This window comes from Mustelus asterias, chromosome 18 (genome assembly GCF_964213995.1).
Source record: "Mustelus asterias chromosome 18, sMusAst1.hap1.1, whole genome shotgun sequence".
Taxonomy (NCBI): domain Eukaryota; kingdom Metazoa; phylum Chordata; class Chondrichthyes; order Carcharhiniformes; family Triakidae; genus Mustelus; species Mustelus asterias.
Genome location: NC_135818.1, coordinates 64,919,513 through 64,940,791, shown reverse-complemented (window position 1 = coordinate 64,940,791; position 21,279 = coordinate 64,919,513). Strand labels below are relative to the sequence as shown.

Sequence of the window (21,279 nt, the reverse complement as noted above, 5' to 3'; positions counted from 1 at the left end):
CAAGACTGTTCAGGGTTGGAAACTTAGCTGAATTGAATAGTCTGGTTCAGTTTAAGACAGTGGTTAGAGTATGTAGATTGTGACAGGGCCTAAGATGATGGCTTTGGTCCTCCCAGTGCTCAACTTGAAAATTGTGGTTCATTCAAGACATATGACAGATAAAGCTGTCTAACAACACTGAGATAATGGAGAATTTAGCGGGTGTTGTCAATGGACATATCGAAACTGACCCCATCTCTGTGGGTGATATCGACAAGAGACAACATGTAGTTAAGGGAGAGTAGCAGGCCATGGATAGAACATTGGGGTGATCCTTATTGGTTAAGGGGCAATAAGAGATATTATGGCAATGAGCGAATGGGAAGAGCAAACCTAAATGAGGACAGTCCCAGTGTGCTAGACATTAGAGAGATATTGGAGGAGAATGATGTGGTCAATCCACGTTAAAGGCTGCTGAGAGATCAGCAAAGACTAGAAGGATAATAAACAATGGCCACAATCATAACTAATCTTACCTGTGCTTTTGTTTATAGCCTGTTGTGTAATGGCAGAGGTGGACACTTAAATGGAGATGGAAACATGGAATTGCGAGAAAGATAGGCACACATTTGGGAGGTAACATGTTCAAGGACTACAGAGAGGAAAAGAATTTGGAGATGGTTGATAGTGGGGTTTTTGTGAAGTGTATAGAAATGGCGACAACTTTGAACGATACCCAAAGGGGAAGGAAAGATAGGGACAATAACCACATGCTACACTGCACTGGAGATGAATCTACTAATCCAATGACTTGAAGTATGGAAGATACCATTCATTGGAAAACCAGAACAGACATTAATATTTGTCCTAAGAAACCATATTAAGGTACATACCATTTGGACTTTGGAATCAATAGTATATTAACCAATTAATTTTTCCTTACCCTGTGCAGCTAGACCAGCAAGCTGAATTCCTTGTTCTAATGAGCAAGGTATGCGACCTTCTAAAATATCTTTCTTCAGTTGTAGATAATACTGGTATCTGCAGAAATAAGTTGAAGTGCTTGAAGCAGTTAACTCTGTACACAATTTTCTTTCCCAACTATATCAGGAATTACTGCACAATGATGAATCTGAATATTAGTGGACATTTCCCCCTCTTCCCCAAGGGTATCCTGCATAATAATTTGACTTTCACCATTGCACCAGCTGATATCAAATAATTCACAAAGATCTGGCTATGGATCACAACCTCTTACAAAGTTTTTAATCAGTCTCACAACACCAGGTTAAAGTCCAACAGGTTTATTTGGTAGCACGAGCTTTCGAAGCACTGCCCCTTCATCAGGTGAGTCATCAGGTGAAGGTGCAGCGCTCCGAAAGCTCGCGCTTCTTACTGTGCCTACCCCAGTCTAACGCCAGCATCTCCACATCAAAGTTTCTAGTGACATCAGTTAGGCTCAATATCTAAGGATAACTTAAGGTTTATGCTAAATTTAATTGCATGTACACAAGTAAAGCAGCTAGCATTCTGTCAACCCAAGATTCACAATTGAATGACTTTTGGTATTTAGCAATTATTCAATTTTGAACATTGAGCATGTAAATACCATACATAATATCTTGAATTTCCGACCTAATAACCAAACAAGGTAATGAGGTCATCAAGGATCAAATTTTGAAGTGCTACCTTGAAGACTACATTGAGGTATTTTTTCCCCCAAATGGTATCTAGTGCCGAGCTCCAACGTTTCATACCTTGTAATCTCCTGTTGAAGTTGAAAAATACTTGGCACGTAGAATACCACACCAAAATAAACCGTAGGTTCAATGGCATATTTATCTAGTTGCTTTTTAATGGGCTTTTCCAGATCCACCCATCGAGATTGATTTTGCTTATTGTAATACCAGAGACTGAAGTAAGTAATCTGTGGGAGAAAACAACACTCAGACTTTACCCTACAGGACATCAAAAGTTTATGGTGGCATTATGCCAAATGAAAACAAAATGATCAATATTTTCAGCTTAAGAAAATAACTATCAAGTAGAATAAACTGTGCTGGGTAGCATACATTATTTTACTCTAGTAAGAACATAACCCTATGGATGCTGGGGGCTTTCTGATGCTGATAGTCAATGAAACTTAAGCTTTATGATTTTATAATCTTCTCTTTTTAAATGAGCATCAGATAACCTCACACCAACCAAATGCAAAATAAATGCCAGATTGTGAAAAGATTACAACTGTGATCACAAGAGCAGGCTACATGGTCAAAGATATGCAATCCGACTGAATACTATCTGGAATTATATTGAGTGAAGCAAACAGATCAACTGATCCTCTGAAAAAAAATTGCAAAAAGTCTAGTTCCACCTCCCACCACTTTAAAAGGAAACACTCACATTTTAAATATCTTTTAGCCTTGGGAAAAATGTTTCAAAATTATACACATTCCATATAGCAATCAAGAGATACAGGATAGACCACAAAAAAATTCTGTAATTTTTGGGCATGGAATTGCACTATCCATTCTATAAGAACTACTTTGCAATTTTAAGTTGTATTTCAGATTCAGACCCTACAAATACACATCAAGTAAATAACCTCTACTGAAGCAAGCAGTACGTACAAAACCTCCATTAAAAACTATGCTGCCCTGGTATCTTTGCACACTACTTTCGAAATGATCAGATCACTAAGGTCAGCTTTTCGTAATTTTTCCCATAACTTCATATTTTGCATTAGTGAATCAGTAAAAACAGATTCTTCATTTTGAAACTCTCTCAGCACTCCCTGTTTTTCCCAATGAATATCAAGTTCCAAGATACACTTCGTATTCAGAATGTCCTAATGCAGTGTGCTGTACATGCTGTGCATAACATACAAAGCTGATAACATCACATTAGAAGAATGACACATATGCATCTTGGGACCTGGCGTTTCAGTACCAAATTCAAATTGTCTTGTGTTCAAAGTCAATATGTAATAAAATATATTTAGATATTGCAACTTGTTTCAAAATCAAACAGGAATGGTTATGTTTACAATTACAGTTTTCAGATGTATCCAAATTTTGACTTCAGTCAGACTCAATTGCTGTCCGAACCCACCAGCTTGGCCAACAAAGGAAGTGAAACAAAGTATAAAACTAAAATGAACCGTTTCTACAAAGGCAAAGAACAATAGCAATCCCAAGCACTAGAAGAGATAAAATGAGTGGTGCGAGGAAGCAAGGTGGTAAGGGCTGCAAAGAGGAAAAAGACGATAAATATTGCAAGAATTAAAGTAATGGTCTTTTTTAAACAAAATAAATTGGGAGTGGGCTCCTTATTATAAGTGGAAATCGGGAAGTGATAAAATTGTAGGTGGAGATCAGGAAATGATAAACATTTGCGTCAGTTTTTACAGCAGAGGACAAGATTAAGAAACCAGAGATACAAGGAAAAGTGGAAGGACTAACCACATTCATGGCTAGTAAAAAGAAAATGTGATCCAGAAATTAATAGTCTCCAGGGCCCAATTCTTCACCCAAGGGTATTAAAAGATGTAGATAATTAAATTGTTGATGCATTAGTTATGATCTTACAAAATTCTTACGAATTAGGATTGATAATGTCAATCCACTAAAGGGCAAGAGATAAACTAGGAAATTGCAGACCTGGCCACCCAACCGCGTGGGGAAGTTACTCGAATTGGTTACTAGGGGCAGTGTGACTGAGCAGTTGGACTAATATGAAGGTAATCAGAGAGCTAGTACGGATTTGTAGTGTGTGCGATGTGTCTTGTTGTGGACAGGAGGGGGTTTAATTTCAAATAGCCTTGATTTCTCCCCTCACCAACCTTGTATAAACAGAACAGTGTTTTTGATTTCCCCTTTATTTTCCCCAACCCCTCAGATTTGGAATGATCCAATCCTCTATTAATAATCCCACAACAAACCTGAGACAGGGCAAAATTAGAGGGTTAATTTATTTTATATACGTTGTAACCCCTGCTTTATTCACACAGTAAAAGATAGATCCCTGAAGGTTGGGAATCAAGTAGATAGGGTTGTTAAGAAGGCATATGGTGTCTTGGCGTTTATTGGTAGGGGGATTGAATTTAGGAGTCGTGGCGTTATGTTGCAACTGTACACAACTCTGGTGCGGCCGCACTTGGAGTACTGTGTGCAGTTCTGGTCCCCACATTACAGGAAGGATGTGGAGGCTTTGGAGAGGGTGCAGAGGAGGTTTACCAGGATGTTGCCTGGTATGGAGGGGAGATCCTATGAGGAGAGGCTGAGGGATTTGGGATTGTTTTCGCTGGAAAGGCGGCGGCTAAGAGGGGATCTTATTGAAACATATAAGATGATTAGAGGTTTAGATAGGGTGGATAGTGATAGCCTTTTTCCTCTGATGGAGAAATCCAGCACGAGGGGGCATGGCTTTAAATTGAGGGGGGGTAGTTATAGAACCGATGTCAGGGGTAGGTTCTTTACCCAGAGGGTGGTGAGGGATTGGAATGCCCTGCCAGCATCAGTAGTAAATGCGCCTAGTTTGGGGGCGTTTAAGAGATCCGTAGATAGGTTCATGGACGAAAAGAAATTGGTTTAGGTTGGAGGGTCACAGTTTTTTTTTAACTGGTCGGTGCAACATCGTGGGCCGAAGGGCCTGTTCTGCGCTGTAATGTTCTATGTTCTAAAAGAGGAATAAGGGAAAGAAAAAAAGTACAGGGCAAAGAGGCAAAATTTGTTTCATGAGCCCAGAATCAAAGGTCTGTATTTCTTCAGAGTGCTTAGCAGGCTGAAGCCAATACTGGGTGATCCACTTTTCCAGTAGCGATGACTTCCACAATGGGAGAAGCACATAGCGATGAATTCATTTTGTAGTAGGCACGGGCATAGAAGCCCTCTATGAAACAGTGTAGATCAGAGCCAAGCAATTTAAATCTGAACAGAATGCCGGCTCTGCTACTGTTTGGTTGATGGAAGGCTAACTCTATTAGTTTCACAATGCAGTTTGGCAGGATCATAGAACCACAGAATCCCGACAGTGCAGAGAGATAAAAGCCATACGGCCCATCGAGGCTGCACCGACTCAGAGCATCACCGTTTCACCCACTAGAAAATTTAGCAAGAGTAGCCACATAAATACTGGCTGCATGAACCAGTCGGGAGCTGAGTATTCTGTGGCAAGCGTCTCACCTTCTCACTCCCCAAAGAATCTCAACCATTGATAAAGGAACACGCCAGGAGTGTTCTTTTATTTGTTCTGAGATGTGAGCAGCACTTATCCCTAATTGCCCTGAAGGTGGTGGTGGGGGTGAGCTGTTACAGAGTGCTGATAGGAAAGGAGTTCCAGGATTTTAATCTAACGACTGAGAAGAAACAACAATATAGTTCCAGGTCAAAATGGTGTACGGCTTGGAGGGGAACTCTCAGATGGTAGTGTTTCAATGGACCTGCAGTTCTTGTCCTTGTAGGTGGCAGAGATGATGAGTTTGGAAGGTGCTGTCAAAGGAGGCTTGGAGTTATTGCAATGCATCATAGAGACGATGCATCCAGATGTCACTGCGCACCAGTGGAGGAGTAAGTGAATATTAGAAGTGGTGGATGGGGTCAATAAAGTGGGTGACTTTGCCTTTCATGGTGTAAAGTTCTTCAGTGTCGTTGGAGCTGCACTCATCCAGGCAAGTGCAGAGTATGCCATCGCACCATTGACTTAGGCCTTGTAAATGGCAGACAGACTTTTGAAAGTCAGGAGGCAAGTCACCGTAGTCACCGCAGAATTCCCAGCCTCCAACCACTCTTGTACCAACAGTATTTATATGGATGGTCCTGTTAAGTTTCTGGTCAATGACAAGTCCTGGGACATTGATGCCAAAGGACTCAGTGATGTTAATGCCACTGAATTTCAAGGGAAGGTCATAAGATTCTCACTTGCTGGAAAAGATCATTGCCTGGCACTTGTGTGGGGCAAATATTACTTATCACTAACTTGCCCCTCGATTGCCCTCCTCTTGGCTGGATTATGCAGCTCCATTATTCAAGAAGCTCGGCACTATGAATGACAAAACAGTCTGCTTGATTGGTACTCCATCCACCACCTTAAATTTTAATTCTCTCCACCATCAGCACATGGTTGTAATGTGCATCATCTACAAGATGCACAACAGTGACATCACAAAATCTTCAACAGCTCTTCCAAAACATGCAACCTCTGTCACACAGAAGGACAAAGGTAGCAGGCACATGGAAACACCATCACCTCCAAGTCATACATCTTCTTGACTTGGAAACATATTGCTATTCCTTTATTATCTCTAGATCAAAATACTGGAACCCCCTATATAACATTATTTTGGAAGTACCTTCACTACACAGATTGCAGTGCTTCAAAGTGTTGTGGATGAACAATCATTGAGTATATTCAAAACAGAGATCGGGATTTGGAGGCAATAAGGGAATCAAGGGATATGGGGACAGAAGGGTTGAAGCACAAGTTCAGCCATGACCCTAGAAAAGAGAGAGCAGGCTCAACTGGCAGTATCGCCTGCTCCTGCTCTTAGTTCTTTTGATTTAAAATAAAGAATCCATTGTAATAATAATCGTAGAGAATTCCTACAGTGCAGAAGGAGGCCATTCAGCCCGTCAGGTCTGCACCGACCCATATTTTTATCTTACCCAGGCCCTGTCCCCATAACCCCACGTATTTATGCTGCTAATCCCAACACATCTTGGGACATTGATGGGCAACTTAGCATGACCAATCTACCTAACCTGCACATCCCTGTACTGTGGGAGGAAACCGGAGCACCCGGGGGCAACGCATGCAGACACAGGGAGAACATGCAAACTTCACACAGTCACCCAATGCCAGAATCAAACCTGGATCCCTCCTGCTAACCACTGTGCCACCAGCTGAGACCATTAGAACAGCATGGTGTTACAACGTTAATGGACTTATGGCCTGCTGTCCATGATTGCCCCCAGCCTCTGAATTCCACAACTTTATTGCCTCACTGTGAAGCTGCAGAAATGAAACCAAGACTTTTTTTAAAAAAAATCAGGTTTTCCATGCATCTCCTGCAGGCAAGCCCCTTGATTCCATATGATACATTTGTCACAAAACTGGACAAATGGCTAAAGTTACTAAAGGGAACATTGCCTTCACTGCACTCAAAGAATTGGCCACATGCTGCATTTTTAAAATATTTTCATGTAAATTGATACCCAATCTTATACGAAGTTCGGTACTGCCATCCAAGATTGCGACTGACCATTATTCTTTACCAAAGTTTTAATAGAAATCCTGGCCTTAATAAGCTAAATGAAAATGCTACACTGTTTTTGTTCTATAAATAAGATTCCTCACCTCTCTGAGTTCTAATCTCTGTGCAACAGCTTCCAAGCATTCTTGACCTGTGCTTTCAACAGAAAGGGTGAATTCCAGAAATCCATTATCCAGCAGCTGGATCCGTACAACCAAACAGCTCTTACTGGAGACGGTATATCTTCGCGTTCTTTTCAATTTTATCCCAAAAGGTAATGGCATGGCAAATAAAATTAAATCTCTTGTACTTCTTCCCTCACTTGGTGTTTCTTGCAGAAGTTACCCAGCAGCTAACAGCAGAAGATTTATCCACTTGCATCTGGGAAGCATTGCCCTGCAAAACAAAAGTGGCAATAAATAGCTACAAAGTGCAGTCTTCCTCATTCTTCCAAGGAAATACTATTTCAATTACAACTGGGAAAGGTTCTAATTTCATAAGAGATAAATTATCTCTTCAAGAATTTTCAACCTGTTCAAAATTAAAACTATTTTATAGAAAAGAAACTCATGGCAAAGATCTGTGCTTGATGCAAGTTTTTAAGATCATAGCTTCACACAAATTCAGCTAGGATCCAGGCCGAGAGATTACACTTAAACTTAGGAAAATAAGTGTATTGCAATTTTTTTTAACAATAAATCACTGCAATTGGCCACAAATCCGTATATGAAAAGATACACTGCGTATTGAGGAGCTCCACGTTCCACACAACTATACTACTTATGAAATTGATTTAATTCACAGATGCAAAGTCAAAGTCCACATACATAACTGCATTTCAAACATAATAGAGCAACGCAGAAAACAGAGCTCATTAAATACAGTATGAGGCATTTCTCTCAAAACTAAAACCATTTATCAGTAAGAATTGCCATAGTATGAGTCCAGAAAGTGAAAAACCAGAAAAGACAAAACGTGCCAACTAAAATTGAATCATATAACCACTAAAGGTATTTTCCTTACATCATTTAAGAAAAAAAACTGAAACTTGGCTAAATTAATATCAGTATTAGACAGCACAAGCTTGGTCGTGCATACCAAGTTTTGAAAATCCACTCTTTACTACCAGTATAGCATTTATCCTGCACTAGAACTACTAACTTTACATTTTGTAAATTTGAACATTTTAACATGACTTAATGAAGACAGAAAGTGGCATCACCCATCTTATTTGAATTCTTGCCATACAGCTGATTTTATATTATTCTTCCAATTCCGAGTAATCATTCATGAATGGCAAGCCAGCAGTAATACCATTAAATATCTTTTCTGATTACAGGTACAAAAGACTCTGGTAAAACTTTGCAATTATCAACAATTATCCAACAGCAAGAATAATCCAGGTAATTACAGGCCAGTGAGCCTTACATCAGTGGTAGGGAAATTATTGGAGAGGATTCTTTGAGACAGGATTTATTCCCACTTGGAAATAAGTGGACATGTTAGTGAGAGGCAACATGGTTGTGTGAAGGGGAGGTCGTGTCTCACGAACTTGATTGAGTTTTTGGAGGAAGTGACAAAGATGATTGATGAGGGTAGGGCAGTTGATGTAGATGTCTACATGGACTTCAGCAAGGCCTTTGACAAGGTCCCTCATGGCAGACTGGCGCAGAAGGTGAAGTTGCATGGGATCAGAGGCGAGCTAGCAAGGTGGATACAAAACTGGCTTGGTCAAAGAAGACAGAGGGTAGCAGTGGATGGGTGTGTTTCTGAATGGAGGGCTGAGACAAGTGGTGTCCCTCAGGGATCAGTGCTGGGACCTTTGCTGTTTGTAATATATATATAAATGATTTGGAGGAAAATATAATGGGTTGATTAGTAAGTTTGCGGATGACACAAAGGTTGGTGGATTTGCGGATAGCGATAAGGACCAGAGGATACAGATCAGTTGGAGACTTGGTCGGAGAGACGGCAGATGGAGTTTAATCCAGACAAATGTGAGGTAATGCATTTTGGAAGGTCTAATACAGATAGGAAATATACAGTAAATGGCAGAACCCTTAAGAGTATTGATAGGCAGAGGGATCTGGGTGTACAGATACACAAGTCACTAAGTGGCAATGCAGGTGGAGAAGGTAGTCAAGAAGGTATACGGCATGCTTGCCTTCATCGGCCGGGGTACTGAGTTTAAAAATTGGCAAGTCATGTTGCAGTTTTGTAGAACCTTAGTTAGGCCGCACTTGGAATATAGTGTTCAATTTTGGTCGCCACACTACCAGAAGGATGTGGAAGCTTTGGAGAGGGTACAGAAAAGATTTACCAGGATGTTGCTTGTTATGGAGGGCATTAGCTACGAGGAGAGGTTGGAGAAACTTGGTTTGTTCTCACTAGAGCGACGGAGGTTGAGGGGAGACCTGATAGAAGTCTACAAGATTATGAGAGGCATGGACAGAGTGGATAGTCAGAAGCTTTTTCCCAGGGTGGAAAAGTCAATTACTAGGGAGCATAGGTTTAAGGTGTTAGGGGCAAGGTTTAAAGGAGATGTACGAGGCAGATTTTTTTTACACAGAGTAGTGGGTGGCTGGAACTCGTTGCCGGGAGAGTTAGTGGAAGCGGATACGGTAGTGACTTTTGAGGGACGTCTTGACAAGTACATGAATAGGATGGGAATAGAGGGATATGGTCCCCGGAAGGGTAGGGGGTTTTAGTTAAGTCGGGCAGCACAGTCGGTGCAGGCTTGGAGCGCCGAAGAGTCTCTTCCTGTGCTGTAATTTTCTTTGTTCTTGGTAACATCTAATCAGCATACTTAACATGTGCCGAATATTCACAAACAGCTTACTTAAGTTTGAAATGTAGTGTTTACAGTAAATTTCTGAAAGATATGCTGCACAGAAATTTCATCTACATTCACTGCTTCATGACAATGGGGGTTGTCCCAACTAGTATTGATAGTTACGAGATAGTTATGAGGTAGGTCACATTCTCTCAGTCTTTCTGGACAATAAATCCAGAAAGCCACAATGAGGGATCAAGTCCAAAAATGTGTACCTTTAAGGCCTAGGCCCTTCAGCATTCATTCTCCTGGAAAGGAAGGAATTGTGAACCAAGCATGAAGTGTGAGCCTGAACTGACCCTTGAACATTCTGCTGCAGATGGTGCTTCTCCACATTACTCTGCTATCTGGTGGTTTGGTTGTTATCTCTGTCTTTTGACCTGGAAGTAAACATGGTACAAATGGGGTTTTTAAGACTTTGTCAGGTAGATAGAGGATGCAGAGAATCTGCTTAAACTTTTGAAAGAAATATTTCAAACTTGGAAAGATGAGGCTAGAATTTGGTGCCAGTTAAATCAGCATATTCCATCTGCTGAAGAGGTTGCCTTGTCTAGTGATGCTTTGATCATGCCAGGTTCAGAACCTACCCATGGTAGGGGACTTTTTATTGCCACAGACTGACTAGAGAGACTAATAAGCCCAGAGAAAATTTTCAAAAAGAGATGACCTCTTTCCAAATAGACAGCCCTATTACTGGATGCACTTGCCTCTTGGGCATGGCACAGCGTACTATATAAGCGATGTACAAGCCTCCCAACCATTTGTGTTACATAGGCCAAGTAGCCTCCAGCCTCGATGGACCTGAAGTTATACAACCATGCAGGACATTGTAACAAACTTTCAGGAGAAAGGCCATTACTTAAACTCTGTTCTAAAACTGAGGTCAGCAGTGTAAATGGTTTAATGTTATTTATGTTATTCCAGGATACCTCATTCTTAAGTACAATGGAGGAGCTGCCCCTTTACACTAACTAGTGGCAGATTTAAATTTTGTGGGGCTCTATGCTCTGCTTCAATTTGGGGTTCTCCCCTGGAGCAACCCCATCCCCCACGCCGCAATCACAAGCCACCACCCGTTCCCCAAGGCTGAGACCAACGCTCCCCCCATGCAATCTCGAGCAATAAAATGAAGTTACTGTTTGGTCATACATTGACAGGTCAGAATAAATGAAAAGCCCATGGAGTAGGTTGATTGCTATCACCAATTTAAGTTTATTTATCAGGTCGCCACACTCTGGCGCCTGTTCGGGTACACTGAGGGAGAATTTAGCATGGCCAATGCACCTAACCAGCATGTCTTTCAGACCGTGGGAGGAAACCAGAGCACCCAGAGGAAACCCACACAGACACGGAGATCGTGCAGACTCCACACAGACTTTGACCCAAGCTGGGAATCGAATCCAGGTCCCTGGCGCTGTCAGACAGCAGTGCTAACCACTGTGCCACCATGCCCGCTTTCTGGGACAATGAGGATTTTAACAAATCCCACAAATAAAAATATCACTCCCTTAATATTTAGATGAGTGAATTGCCAGTTCCTAGCAGGGTTGACTGCCTTATTAATTCAAGCTCGCAAACTAAAGAGCACAAAAAAATTAACTATATGACTAATTCATCTGTGGCTTTTATTTTTTTTAAGTCATACTGGTCACATTTCATTCCCAGTCATGTATTCACAATCACATGCAGATACATGGGTAAACATACACTGGGACAAGACAATACTCAAATAAAACATGTGACATAGCACCAAATACAACTCTGTTTTTGCTTTCTTCCCCCCAAATCCCCAGCTACTTAATTGCACCACATTAAATGCCTTAAACATGCACTCCCCTCCATTACGGTGCATGGTGGCAGCAAAGTTGCATTTACAAGGTCCACAAGCAGTTTTCTTAATGCAGCAATTGGATAAGCCTCCTTCAACAGCATCTTCCAAACCCACAATCTCTATCACAAAGAACAAGGGCAGCAGACACACAGGCACATTTTCACCTGCAAGTTCTCCTCCAAACCCAGCTTGGAACTTTACCACTACTCCTCATGGTCATTGGTCAAAATCCTGGAACTCCCTTTCTAACAGTAGTGTGGGTGTACCAGCACCATATGAACTACAGTAGGTCAAGAAGGGGGCTCACCATCACCTTCTCAAGGCCAGTTAGGGATGGCAAATAAATGCTGGCTTTGCCAGCAATGCTCACATCCCTTGAATGAATAAAAATCCCAAATGCAACTGGAGTTTTACTAGTATTAAACATTTTTCATTGTTCTTAACAGAGATAAATTAAACAGTAAAAATATTCAATTCAAACATGAAAAGATAGTTACAGTGTATCAGGAAAGCATTAACAAACATTATGAGCTACATATGGATTGCAGTTAAATTACTCAGCTGAGCCATATCAAATGGCCCACCAAAAATATTTTAAGATTCCCAGGTTCATGCCACTGCTTCTTGTCCATGAACAACAAGTATGGAAGCAGCTAGACAGGGTTGGATTAGGATGGGAAGCGATTGGTACATAAAAAGCAGAAGCTCATTAGGCAGGTTATGCTCGATGGTGAAATGGTCAAGAGAAACAGTTACAGATAGAAGTTAGGACTGCTAGGTTTCTTGGTTGAGCTGTGGAGGTAGCAGCAGGTAAATACAATGTCCTGAAAGAGAGCCATTTCCTATTATTTGATTGCTCCATCAGAAAATTGAGACAAGCCTAAATTGAACAAACTGGAAACCTGATACTAGGCTACAGACGTTAAAAATGTTGATATTTAAATTTTCATTTTTACTTTGGAATGGCCAGCTTTTAGAATGAAGCTTTCACAAATGTTTTCTTAATGCAGCAAAATACTCATTTTAATAAATAATATTGCCAGATTGATTTTTCTTAAAGCGGAATTTAAACTTAAATTCCAAAACCACTTTAATGCATTTGACATCATTCTCTGGTTGCTCAATGTAAAAATTGCAGTAAAACTCTGAAGATTATAGAACATTCTTAAGTCATGAGGTACGAGACCCACCTCCAACCAATGGCAGTATTGCATTGGTTTAAGCTTCCAAAGAATGTAGTACACAGTCAGCCTAATTCTTTCTTGAAGTCATTTATATTATTTGATTCAACAGGCTTACCTGGAAACCTATTCTCTATGTCTATTATTGTGTGTAAAACAGACTTGTCTATTTATTACTAAATCATATTCCTTCATTTCTGAGCCCTTGACGCGTGACAAATTTGTGCAGATTAGCTAAAAAGTGCATAAAGGCTGCGATGCAATTGTCTCAAAAAATCTATTCTGACACGAACAATCTTAACCTCATCTGCTGTGATGTGCTACTTAATCAGTTCAGTAGCATTATGTTCCATTCTCTCAAGAGATATAACATTCCAAACAATACCACAAACCCAAGCCAATATCCAAGTAATGACCACAGCATCAACACTCTTATTTGTATTCTATCATTCTGTTAATGCAATCCAGTGTCTGCTCACATTGACAGCTGTGACAAACTGCACCACAGAAGATGAGACAATCAACAACATTCTAAATCAAACCCACAATATTTTTGTTAAATGCTAATTTGCCCTACCTCCCAAAGTCAATGGATCCTTTAAAAAATTCTAGGATCCCGAGCCGCATCATTGCCAAAAACTATTTAGTACTTTCTGCAGCCACACCCTGTGGAATCAGTCCATTAGTATGTGTGGCATATTGTTTACTGACTAACACTTTCAGTGGTGGATATAACAATGGAAGGTTGGACAGTGGAACTTTTCAGTCCCAACTACATTCCACTTTAAAGAAGTTTGTTTACAATAGGAACTTTTACTTCTGTACTAATTTTCTATTGTGCATTCCATTCACTTGTGGATTTTGGCCAGTTCATATTGAATTTTGTCAAAATAACAAAACAGATAATTATTTAAAAATCAAACAGCAGATTAAAAGAAAAAAACATACATTGTTAAACTGGATGCCAAATCTAATCTCACTTCAAAGGCTAATACATTAGTGCCTGCTCATCACACTGAAATGTTGTAAACCAAAACATTTTAACACTTTACAGTTGTGTGTGAAAGCGGTAAAGCATTGCTGTCATGCATGTAACAAGTTGAGCAATTCAATGGCCTTTGGCAGCAGTCTGGGTTATTCATGAGATGTGTAGGCCCGAGTCAACAGCAGTAATAAACATTATACTCCTAACTCTTTAAATCAGTTTCATGTATCTGGTTCCTTTGGCATTATAATTTTTTAAAAAGTAGTTTTACCTGCTTCAGAAACTCTCTCACAGCTTTCTCTCTGCAAAGATACATCAAGCTGTCCTGACATTCGGAAAAAAATACTGCTAAAATCTTCTTTCAGAGAGAGGCTGGAATCCAAATTAATGCCAGGAAAAAGCTAAAAGAATATCCTATTACTGGGAACCACAATCAATGCACATGGTCCTTCATCTGAAACACATCATTGAACAATCCACTTGGCCTTTTTAAAATACACAAAAATAAAATTAGAAAATCATTGCAGCTGCCTATTTGGAAGAGGATTTAAATCAATCATATCCAAGTTGTTTCCCGCATACATCCATGGGAAGCTTGCTTAAACAATGGTTCTATATGCCAGTTACACACTATATAAAAAAAGGTTCGAGCAATGTTGCAAATGGAACTTCCGAGATAGATATAACAACCAAAATGCCGTCTGCAATACTTTATGTTAGATGAGATTATCTCCACACCTGTTTGTCATTGCTGGGGTTAAGGTGCAGTATTGCAACGAGGAAAATGCAAGAGGGAGTTGGTACAATGACACAGCTTCGTCCGACTCCAGCTTTCACGGAGACAAAGTTTATGGTGATTCCCATGGTGAGGGTCACAGTTTGCACGATACCATCTCTCCCCCCCCCCCCCCCCCCCCAAGTGAAGATCATGCTTGTGGTGCCTCTTGTTGGGCAAAACCCACACTGGAAAGTGTTCCTTGGCCACTGGGAGAAGGATCCTTGCAATGATCTTCCCAGCATCAGACAGCAGGGAAACTCCTCTGTCATCATCATAATTGGAATGGATCCCTTGAACGTTGTCACTATCACAGCATCCTTGCGATCCCCTGGCACTTTTCCCAACAGAGGGATGAAGTTCTGCAGCAGTGCCAGGAGTGTATCACTGCTATGCTTCAGAATTTTAGCAAGGGTTCCACATGCTCCAGGGGTTTGTTGTTTTTCAGCAGTCAAATGGCTTTTCCAACTTCACTCCAGTCAGGGAAAGCACCAAGACCGAAATGGACAGGGTATTGAGGAATGGAATCAAAGAGTGTGCTAATTGAGGAGTTCTTCAAAATGTCCCCCCCCCCTCCACCTAGTGAGCACCAACTGCTTCATTGCCCTCAATAAGCTTCCCTTCCTTCATGTTTGGCTCTCAGCGGAATGGGCCTTTGAGTGCTTGGACCAAACATCATCTTGACAGCACTGAAGAAACGGCATATCTCATTACGCTTGGAAGTTGCTGGATCTCTCTCGCTCCAAAAGCCATTTAACCCAAGGCACCTTCACTCCAAAACCAAAATCACTCCAGTCTGTCACTGAGCATCAGCATGTAGATGATACTTTGTGGACTCACTCAAAAACTGAGCTCCAGATCATTTTTGACTCCCCGTCCAAACCATATAAGAAAATGGTACTTGGACACTCAGAAGACCAAGGTCCTCTTCCATAGCAAAACATCCCAACTATCAATTATGAACTGAGTATCCTGGAAAATGTAGACCATTTTCCATATCTTGAGGGCCTCCTCGCGGCAAAGGCAGACATCACATCCAATGGTTCGTGGGGACCATATCTCAAGACTGTTATTGTACAGATGGGTCTTTTGCTGGTGCCTAGCTCACAGGCTTGAATCTGATAAAATCTGTAGATGTGCAAGATAGTAAGATCAGGTGCTCCAAAACAAATGAATAAAGTAAATGCTGTGTAAATTCAACCAATTAATGGCTGCTTTTCATTTTTGAAGTGCGTGCAAAGCTTATGGCCACATTCACAGAATAAAAGTTTTGGGATCCAAGATAGGCCTGTCTTAAACTGAGTTTTGGGCTATAGCAAGCTGCATTATAACAATTTATATTTATATAGCGCCTTTAACACAATGAAACACTCCATAGTACTTCACAGGAGCATTAAAAACGAAGTATAACACCAAACCACATAAGGAGATGCTAGGTCAGGTGACCAAATGCTTGGTCAAATGGAAGGCTTTAAGAAATGTCTTAAAGGAGGCAAGAGAAGTGAAAAGACAGAGGGATGCGGGGGAGGATTTCCAGAGTTTTGGGACTGGGCAACAAAGTGCAGCCACAAATGGTGGAGCAATTATGATTCAGAAGGCAAAAGAAGCCAGAATTAGAGTTCAGATAATTGAGGGTCATGGTGGGGATCCCCTACCTACTTGTAGCAGAGTCCCACTAAACATGCAAACTTTACCAAAAGACAATGGCTTAAATTTCTACTTAGTTTTTAAAGCGAACATGAAAATTGTATTGTCTTAGAAGTCCCAATATCTCAGACAAAAATAATATTGGAGCAATTATTTCAAAAGAAAATCAGATGGGCATGTGGGAAATAAACCTGCAGAGCCACAGGGATGGACCGGGGCTCTGGGAATACTGCTCTACAGAGAGCTCAATGGGCTAAATGGTCTCTCCTTTGGTGCCATTATTATTTATTCATGTTAAAGCACAATAATTTGATTTAAATTGCATATTGTGCATTTAGTGACCATATACAAAGGTTTTGGAGTTGTCAGTTTCTGATTCCTAAAATGTGCAGTTTTTCATTTCAAAGCAAGATAATACCTTGAAGAAATATTAGTCTCATCCACCCTAGTTCACAATTTTATCAGGGGTATATTAAAACTAGGCATTTTGAATAACGCAGCAACAAACGGCACTGCTTTTAGAAAAAAGTTTTAGCTTTTTTAAAGCTAAAACAAATGTGAAACAAGTCTACTTGGGGCAGCACGGTGGCACAGTGGTTAGTTAGCACTGTTGCCTCACAGCGCCAGGGACCCAGGTTCGATTCCAGCCTCAGGGCACTGTCCGTGCGGAGTTTGCATATTCTCCCCGTGTCTGCGTGGGTTTCCTCCAGGCACTCTGGTTTCGTCCCACAGTCCAAAGATGACCACGTTAGTTTGATTGGCTATGCTAAATTGATCCTAGTGTCAGGGGGATTAGCAGGGTAAATATGTGGGGGTTACAGGAACAGGGCCTGGGTGGGATTGTGGTGGGTGCAGACCCGATGGGCCGAACTGGCCTCCTTCTGCACTGTAGAGTTTCTATGAGAAGCAACAGGATCTAAACAAATACATTTTCCAATGAAATACTGGAGGGGAGACAAAAGAGAAGTTTGGAGAATAGTAACAGGTGCGACATTTAGAGAGTGTTAAACATACTGACGCCGCATATTTCAGTCCAGCGCAAACGCCGCCAAGCATGCAGACAATGTGATGGCTGAACAACAGCATTCCTGGCGGAGCTCAGCAAGTTTTCTGGATAATAAAGCAATCAGGAAACCTCAGCACAAGTGTCAGACAGGCGACATCTCTCCCCCCCCCCCAAATTTACACAACGCAATTAAAGTAACAAAACCAAAGTCATGCAACATCTTTAAACTGCTTCCACCCCACCCCAATTTTCGATCTGGGAATGGAGGGGGTGGTGAAGAGATGGGAGCTCTCTGCTTATCGTCCAGGGCCGCTCAAGGAACCAGAGGCTGATATCAACATAACCCAGTGAGTGGAAGGAAGATATATGAGGGGGGGGAGAGTTATACCCGCTGCCAAGTTACCTTCTTCACATATTCCAGAAAGATCTCCGCTCGCAGCTGCTCCTCAGGACAATCCACCCAGCCGGACACCTCCCCATTCCGGCTATTGTCCCTCCGCGCGCAGACCACCCGACTCACCACCACCACAACAACAACAAACCGTGTCCCTCCGCGCGCGCGGACCGCCTCACCACAACAACGTGTCCCTCCGCGCGCCGCCCCACCCCACACCACCCACCCCACACCACACCACCCACCCCACACCACCACAGCAGCGCGCGCACACTTCCGCCTCCACACTTACTCTCCCCTTCCCTCCCCATCCCACTCCCCTCAGCATTCCTCCGCCGCACTACATTCACCGCCGATTCGTCGGCTCGCGCTTTGACCGTTGGCCCGTCTGGACAGGGAGTGGAAGTGGTTCCTTTTGGTTTGTGGCTGGTCCCGCGGGATGTTTTGTTTGAATAAAGATGCTTAAGTGCATTCTTTTTTTAAAAAGAGGGGAGTTGTGATGGTGTGAGTGGCAGCCTCCCTATTTGAGTGATATTGGGTGGCGGTGGTGTTGCAGAGTTCATTACCTCAGACAACTGGAATGCAATGTGCAGAGAGAATGCATGGCATGGGACAGCTGGCTCCAGGGCTAACACTGGCATCAAGCTGCTAGTCACAAACATCTTCAACCAGTTTTATTTCTTTGCAAGGATGGTTCCAGCCCAGCTCACATACCGGTTGCGTGATTAAACCAAAATGCTGTGGAGGCTGGAAATCTTTAAAATTTATTTATTAGTGTCACAAGTCAGCTTACATTAACACTGCAATCAAGTTACTGTGAAAGTCCCCGAATCGCCGCACTCCAGCGCCCATTTGGGTACACTGAGGGAGAATTTAGCATAGCCAATACACCTAACCAGCACGTCTTTCGGACTGTGGGAGCAAACCGGAGCATCCGGAGGAAACCCACGCAGACAGAGGGAGAACGTGCAGATTCCGCCCAGGCAGTCGCCCAAACCGAGAATCAAACCTGGGTCCCTGGCGCTGTGAGGCAGCAGTGCTAACCGCTGTGCCAGCATGCCCCAAAAACCTTATTTACGTGCATTGACATAAAATGTCACATCATGACAAGTTGTGGAGATGCTGGCGTTGGACTGGGGTAAGCACGGTAAGAAGTCTCACAACACCGGGTTAAAGTCCAACAGGTTTATTTGGTAGCACAAGCTTTCGGAGTGTCGCTCCTTCAGGTGAGTGGGAATCATGTTCACAAACAGGGCATATATAGACACAAACTCAATTTACAAGATAATGGTTGGAATGCGAGTCTTAACAGATAATCAAGTCTTAAAGGTACAGACAATGTGAGTGGAGAGAGGGTTAAGCACAGGTTAAAGAGATGTGTATTGTCTCCAGCCAGGACAGTTAGTGAGATTTTGCAACCCCGGCAAGTCGTGGGGGTTACAAGATCCCGGTTGAGGCTGTCCATTTGCCTTCCCTATTACCTACTGAACTTGCACACTAGCCATTTGTGATTTATGTATGACCCCCAATCCCTCTGCTGCAGCTTTCTGCATTTGAATGACATTCTGCTCCTTTATTCTTCCTGCCAGAGTACATAACTTCATATTTTCCTACATTCTATTCCAATTGCTAAGCTTTGCTCACTCTTTTAGCTTGTTTGTATCCTTTTCTGTTATCCTCATCACTTGCCTCCCACCTAATTTTGTTTCATCTTCAAACTTTTCACTTTACTTGTCCAAGTCATTAATATAGATATTGGGGAAAGAATTCCGTCCCCACTAGCTCATGAATCGTGAATTGCGATTGGCCTGGTGAATCGGGTGTCAGTGCAAAAAAACGTTTAGCGCTGAGCGCCAAACATGTCGCGGTGCTCCTGGCCCACCCCGCCGGCTCCAATCAGGTTCCCACCCATAGCGGGAATCCGATGCATATTCAAATTCACTACTTTGAATGTAATTAGTGGGCTTGAAGCCCGATTCAATTAGCTCTCGTGATTCACCCAGAGCAGACCCCTCTGAAGTCCTCTGACAGAGATGAGATGTCAATTTCATCTGCAGGGTCGGGGGGGGGGGGGGGGGGTGGGGGGGCGGCTTTGCAGGGGGTTCCAGTCTACACAGCTGTGCACTCAGCCCCATTGTATGCACATAGCTTTGATTTGTAGTTGCTGAGAGTTCCCAGCAAGCTTAAATTGTCAAAACCCTCTCCTTTGCAATTGAAGCCTTCGATTTGAAACAAATTCAATGTACAGTGCCTCATAAAAACTGCCAGCTCAATAGATTTCTATCATCCTCCAGGTACTTGTGTTTATTTTTATTTCCCTTCATAGTTATATACACCTCAGGAACCTCATTGATCTGGACCGCAATGTTGACAGAGTCTATAGTCTGTGGTTTAACTTCCTCTTTGAATCTTTGAAGTGGTTGGGTGGTGGTTTACCCATTATTTGTGGGTGGTGGGGGAAGATGCACCTCTTTGGTGAGGAGTTGGTGTCTGTTTCGATGCTGTAAACCTCTATGACTCTATGGACTAGCTTAGGGGTTTAAAAAAAAAGGGCAGCAAGAACAAATTGGGCCGAAGGGCCTGTTTCCATGCTGTAAACCTCTATGATGGTGCTCCACTGGGCATTGTAGGGGCCACCGTTATTTTTTGTGGGAGTGGAACCTGCCTCTGAGTGCAGAGATCGGGTCGCCTTTGAAAATGGCGGCCCAGTCACAGAACAGCAGGGTTGGCTGGCGGGTTGTCTGCTATGCATAAATTAGCATCCAACAGGTTTCCCGCTGGGGTGGGCACCTAGTCCTAATTCAGCCATTGTATAAACAGCCCGGAAGCAACAAAAAATATATTTATATAGAGCCTTTAACATAATAAGACTTCTCAATGTGCTTTTCAAGAGCATCATAAGATAAAATATGACACCGAGCCACATGAAAAGATATTAGGTGAGATGACCAAAGGTTTGGTGGAAGAGTTAGGTCTTGTGTTATAATTCAGGTCAGAAACTCCAAAGTGTTTTATGAAGCCTGCCTGGATCATAAATTTTGCACTTTGAATTTGGCTAGGATAAGCATGATATGTTTCACTTCAGGTATGATTCAAATGACCCATTAGTGACCCTTTATCAAACAAAGATTATTTAAGAATATAGTTAACATGTATAGTAAGAAAAGTAGCAATAACTTTCATCAATTACAGACAAAAACAAAACAACCATGATAATGTATCACCCTTAACAAATATATCTAAGATGTGCCAATCAAACAAAAACTTCCCACAGACAAAGAAACCTTTCCCACAGGTTTAACACAGCAAAGACTAATGCTCACATGATACTGGAACTGAGTCCTTTGGTTGGAGAATTGAAAATCCTGACTTCTCAGCCTTGTAACTTCTAGCAGCTCT

The 21,279-nt window shown here is 42.0% G+C and overlaps 1 protein-coding gene across 5 annotated transcripts in view; it reads right to left on the bottom strand.

Moving 5' to 3' along the window:
• The window catches only part of ptpn21 (protein tyrosine phosphatase non-receptor type 21), a 67,219-nt gene extending 49,146 nt beyond the window's left edge, over positions 1 to 18,073 (bottom strand). Inside the window, exons 1-5 of one of the 5 annotated variants that reach the window (XM_078234188.1) lie at positions 17,890 to 18,073; positions 10,277 to 10,441; positions 7,333 to 7,624; positions 1,737 to 1,906; positions 923 to 1,020 (exon numbers count right to left, since the gene is read on the bottom strand). In XM_078234188.1, coding sequence (XP_078090314.1) covers positions 923 to 1,020; positions 1,737 to 1,906; positions 7,333 to 7,512 — 448 coding nt within the window. In that variant the 5' untranslated portion in view covers positions 7,513 to 7,624; positions 10,277 to 10,441; positions 17,890 to 18,073. The remainder of the gene's footprint in view (positions 1 to 922; positions 1,021 to 1,736; positions 1,907 to 7,332; positions 7,625 to 10,276; positions 10,442 to 17,889) is intronic. The other 4 variants (XM_078234187.1, XM_078234186.1, XM_078234190.1 and 1 more) reach the window with 4 other exon arrangements.
• Between the last annotated feature and the right edge of the window lie 3,206 nt (positions 18,074 to 21,279).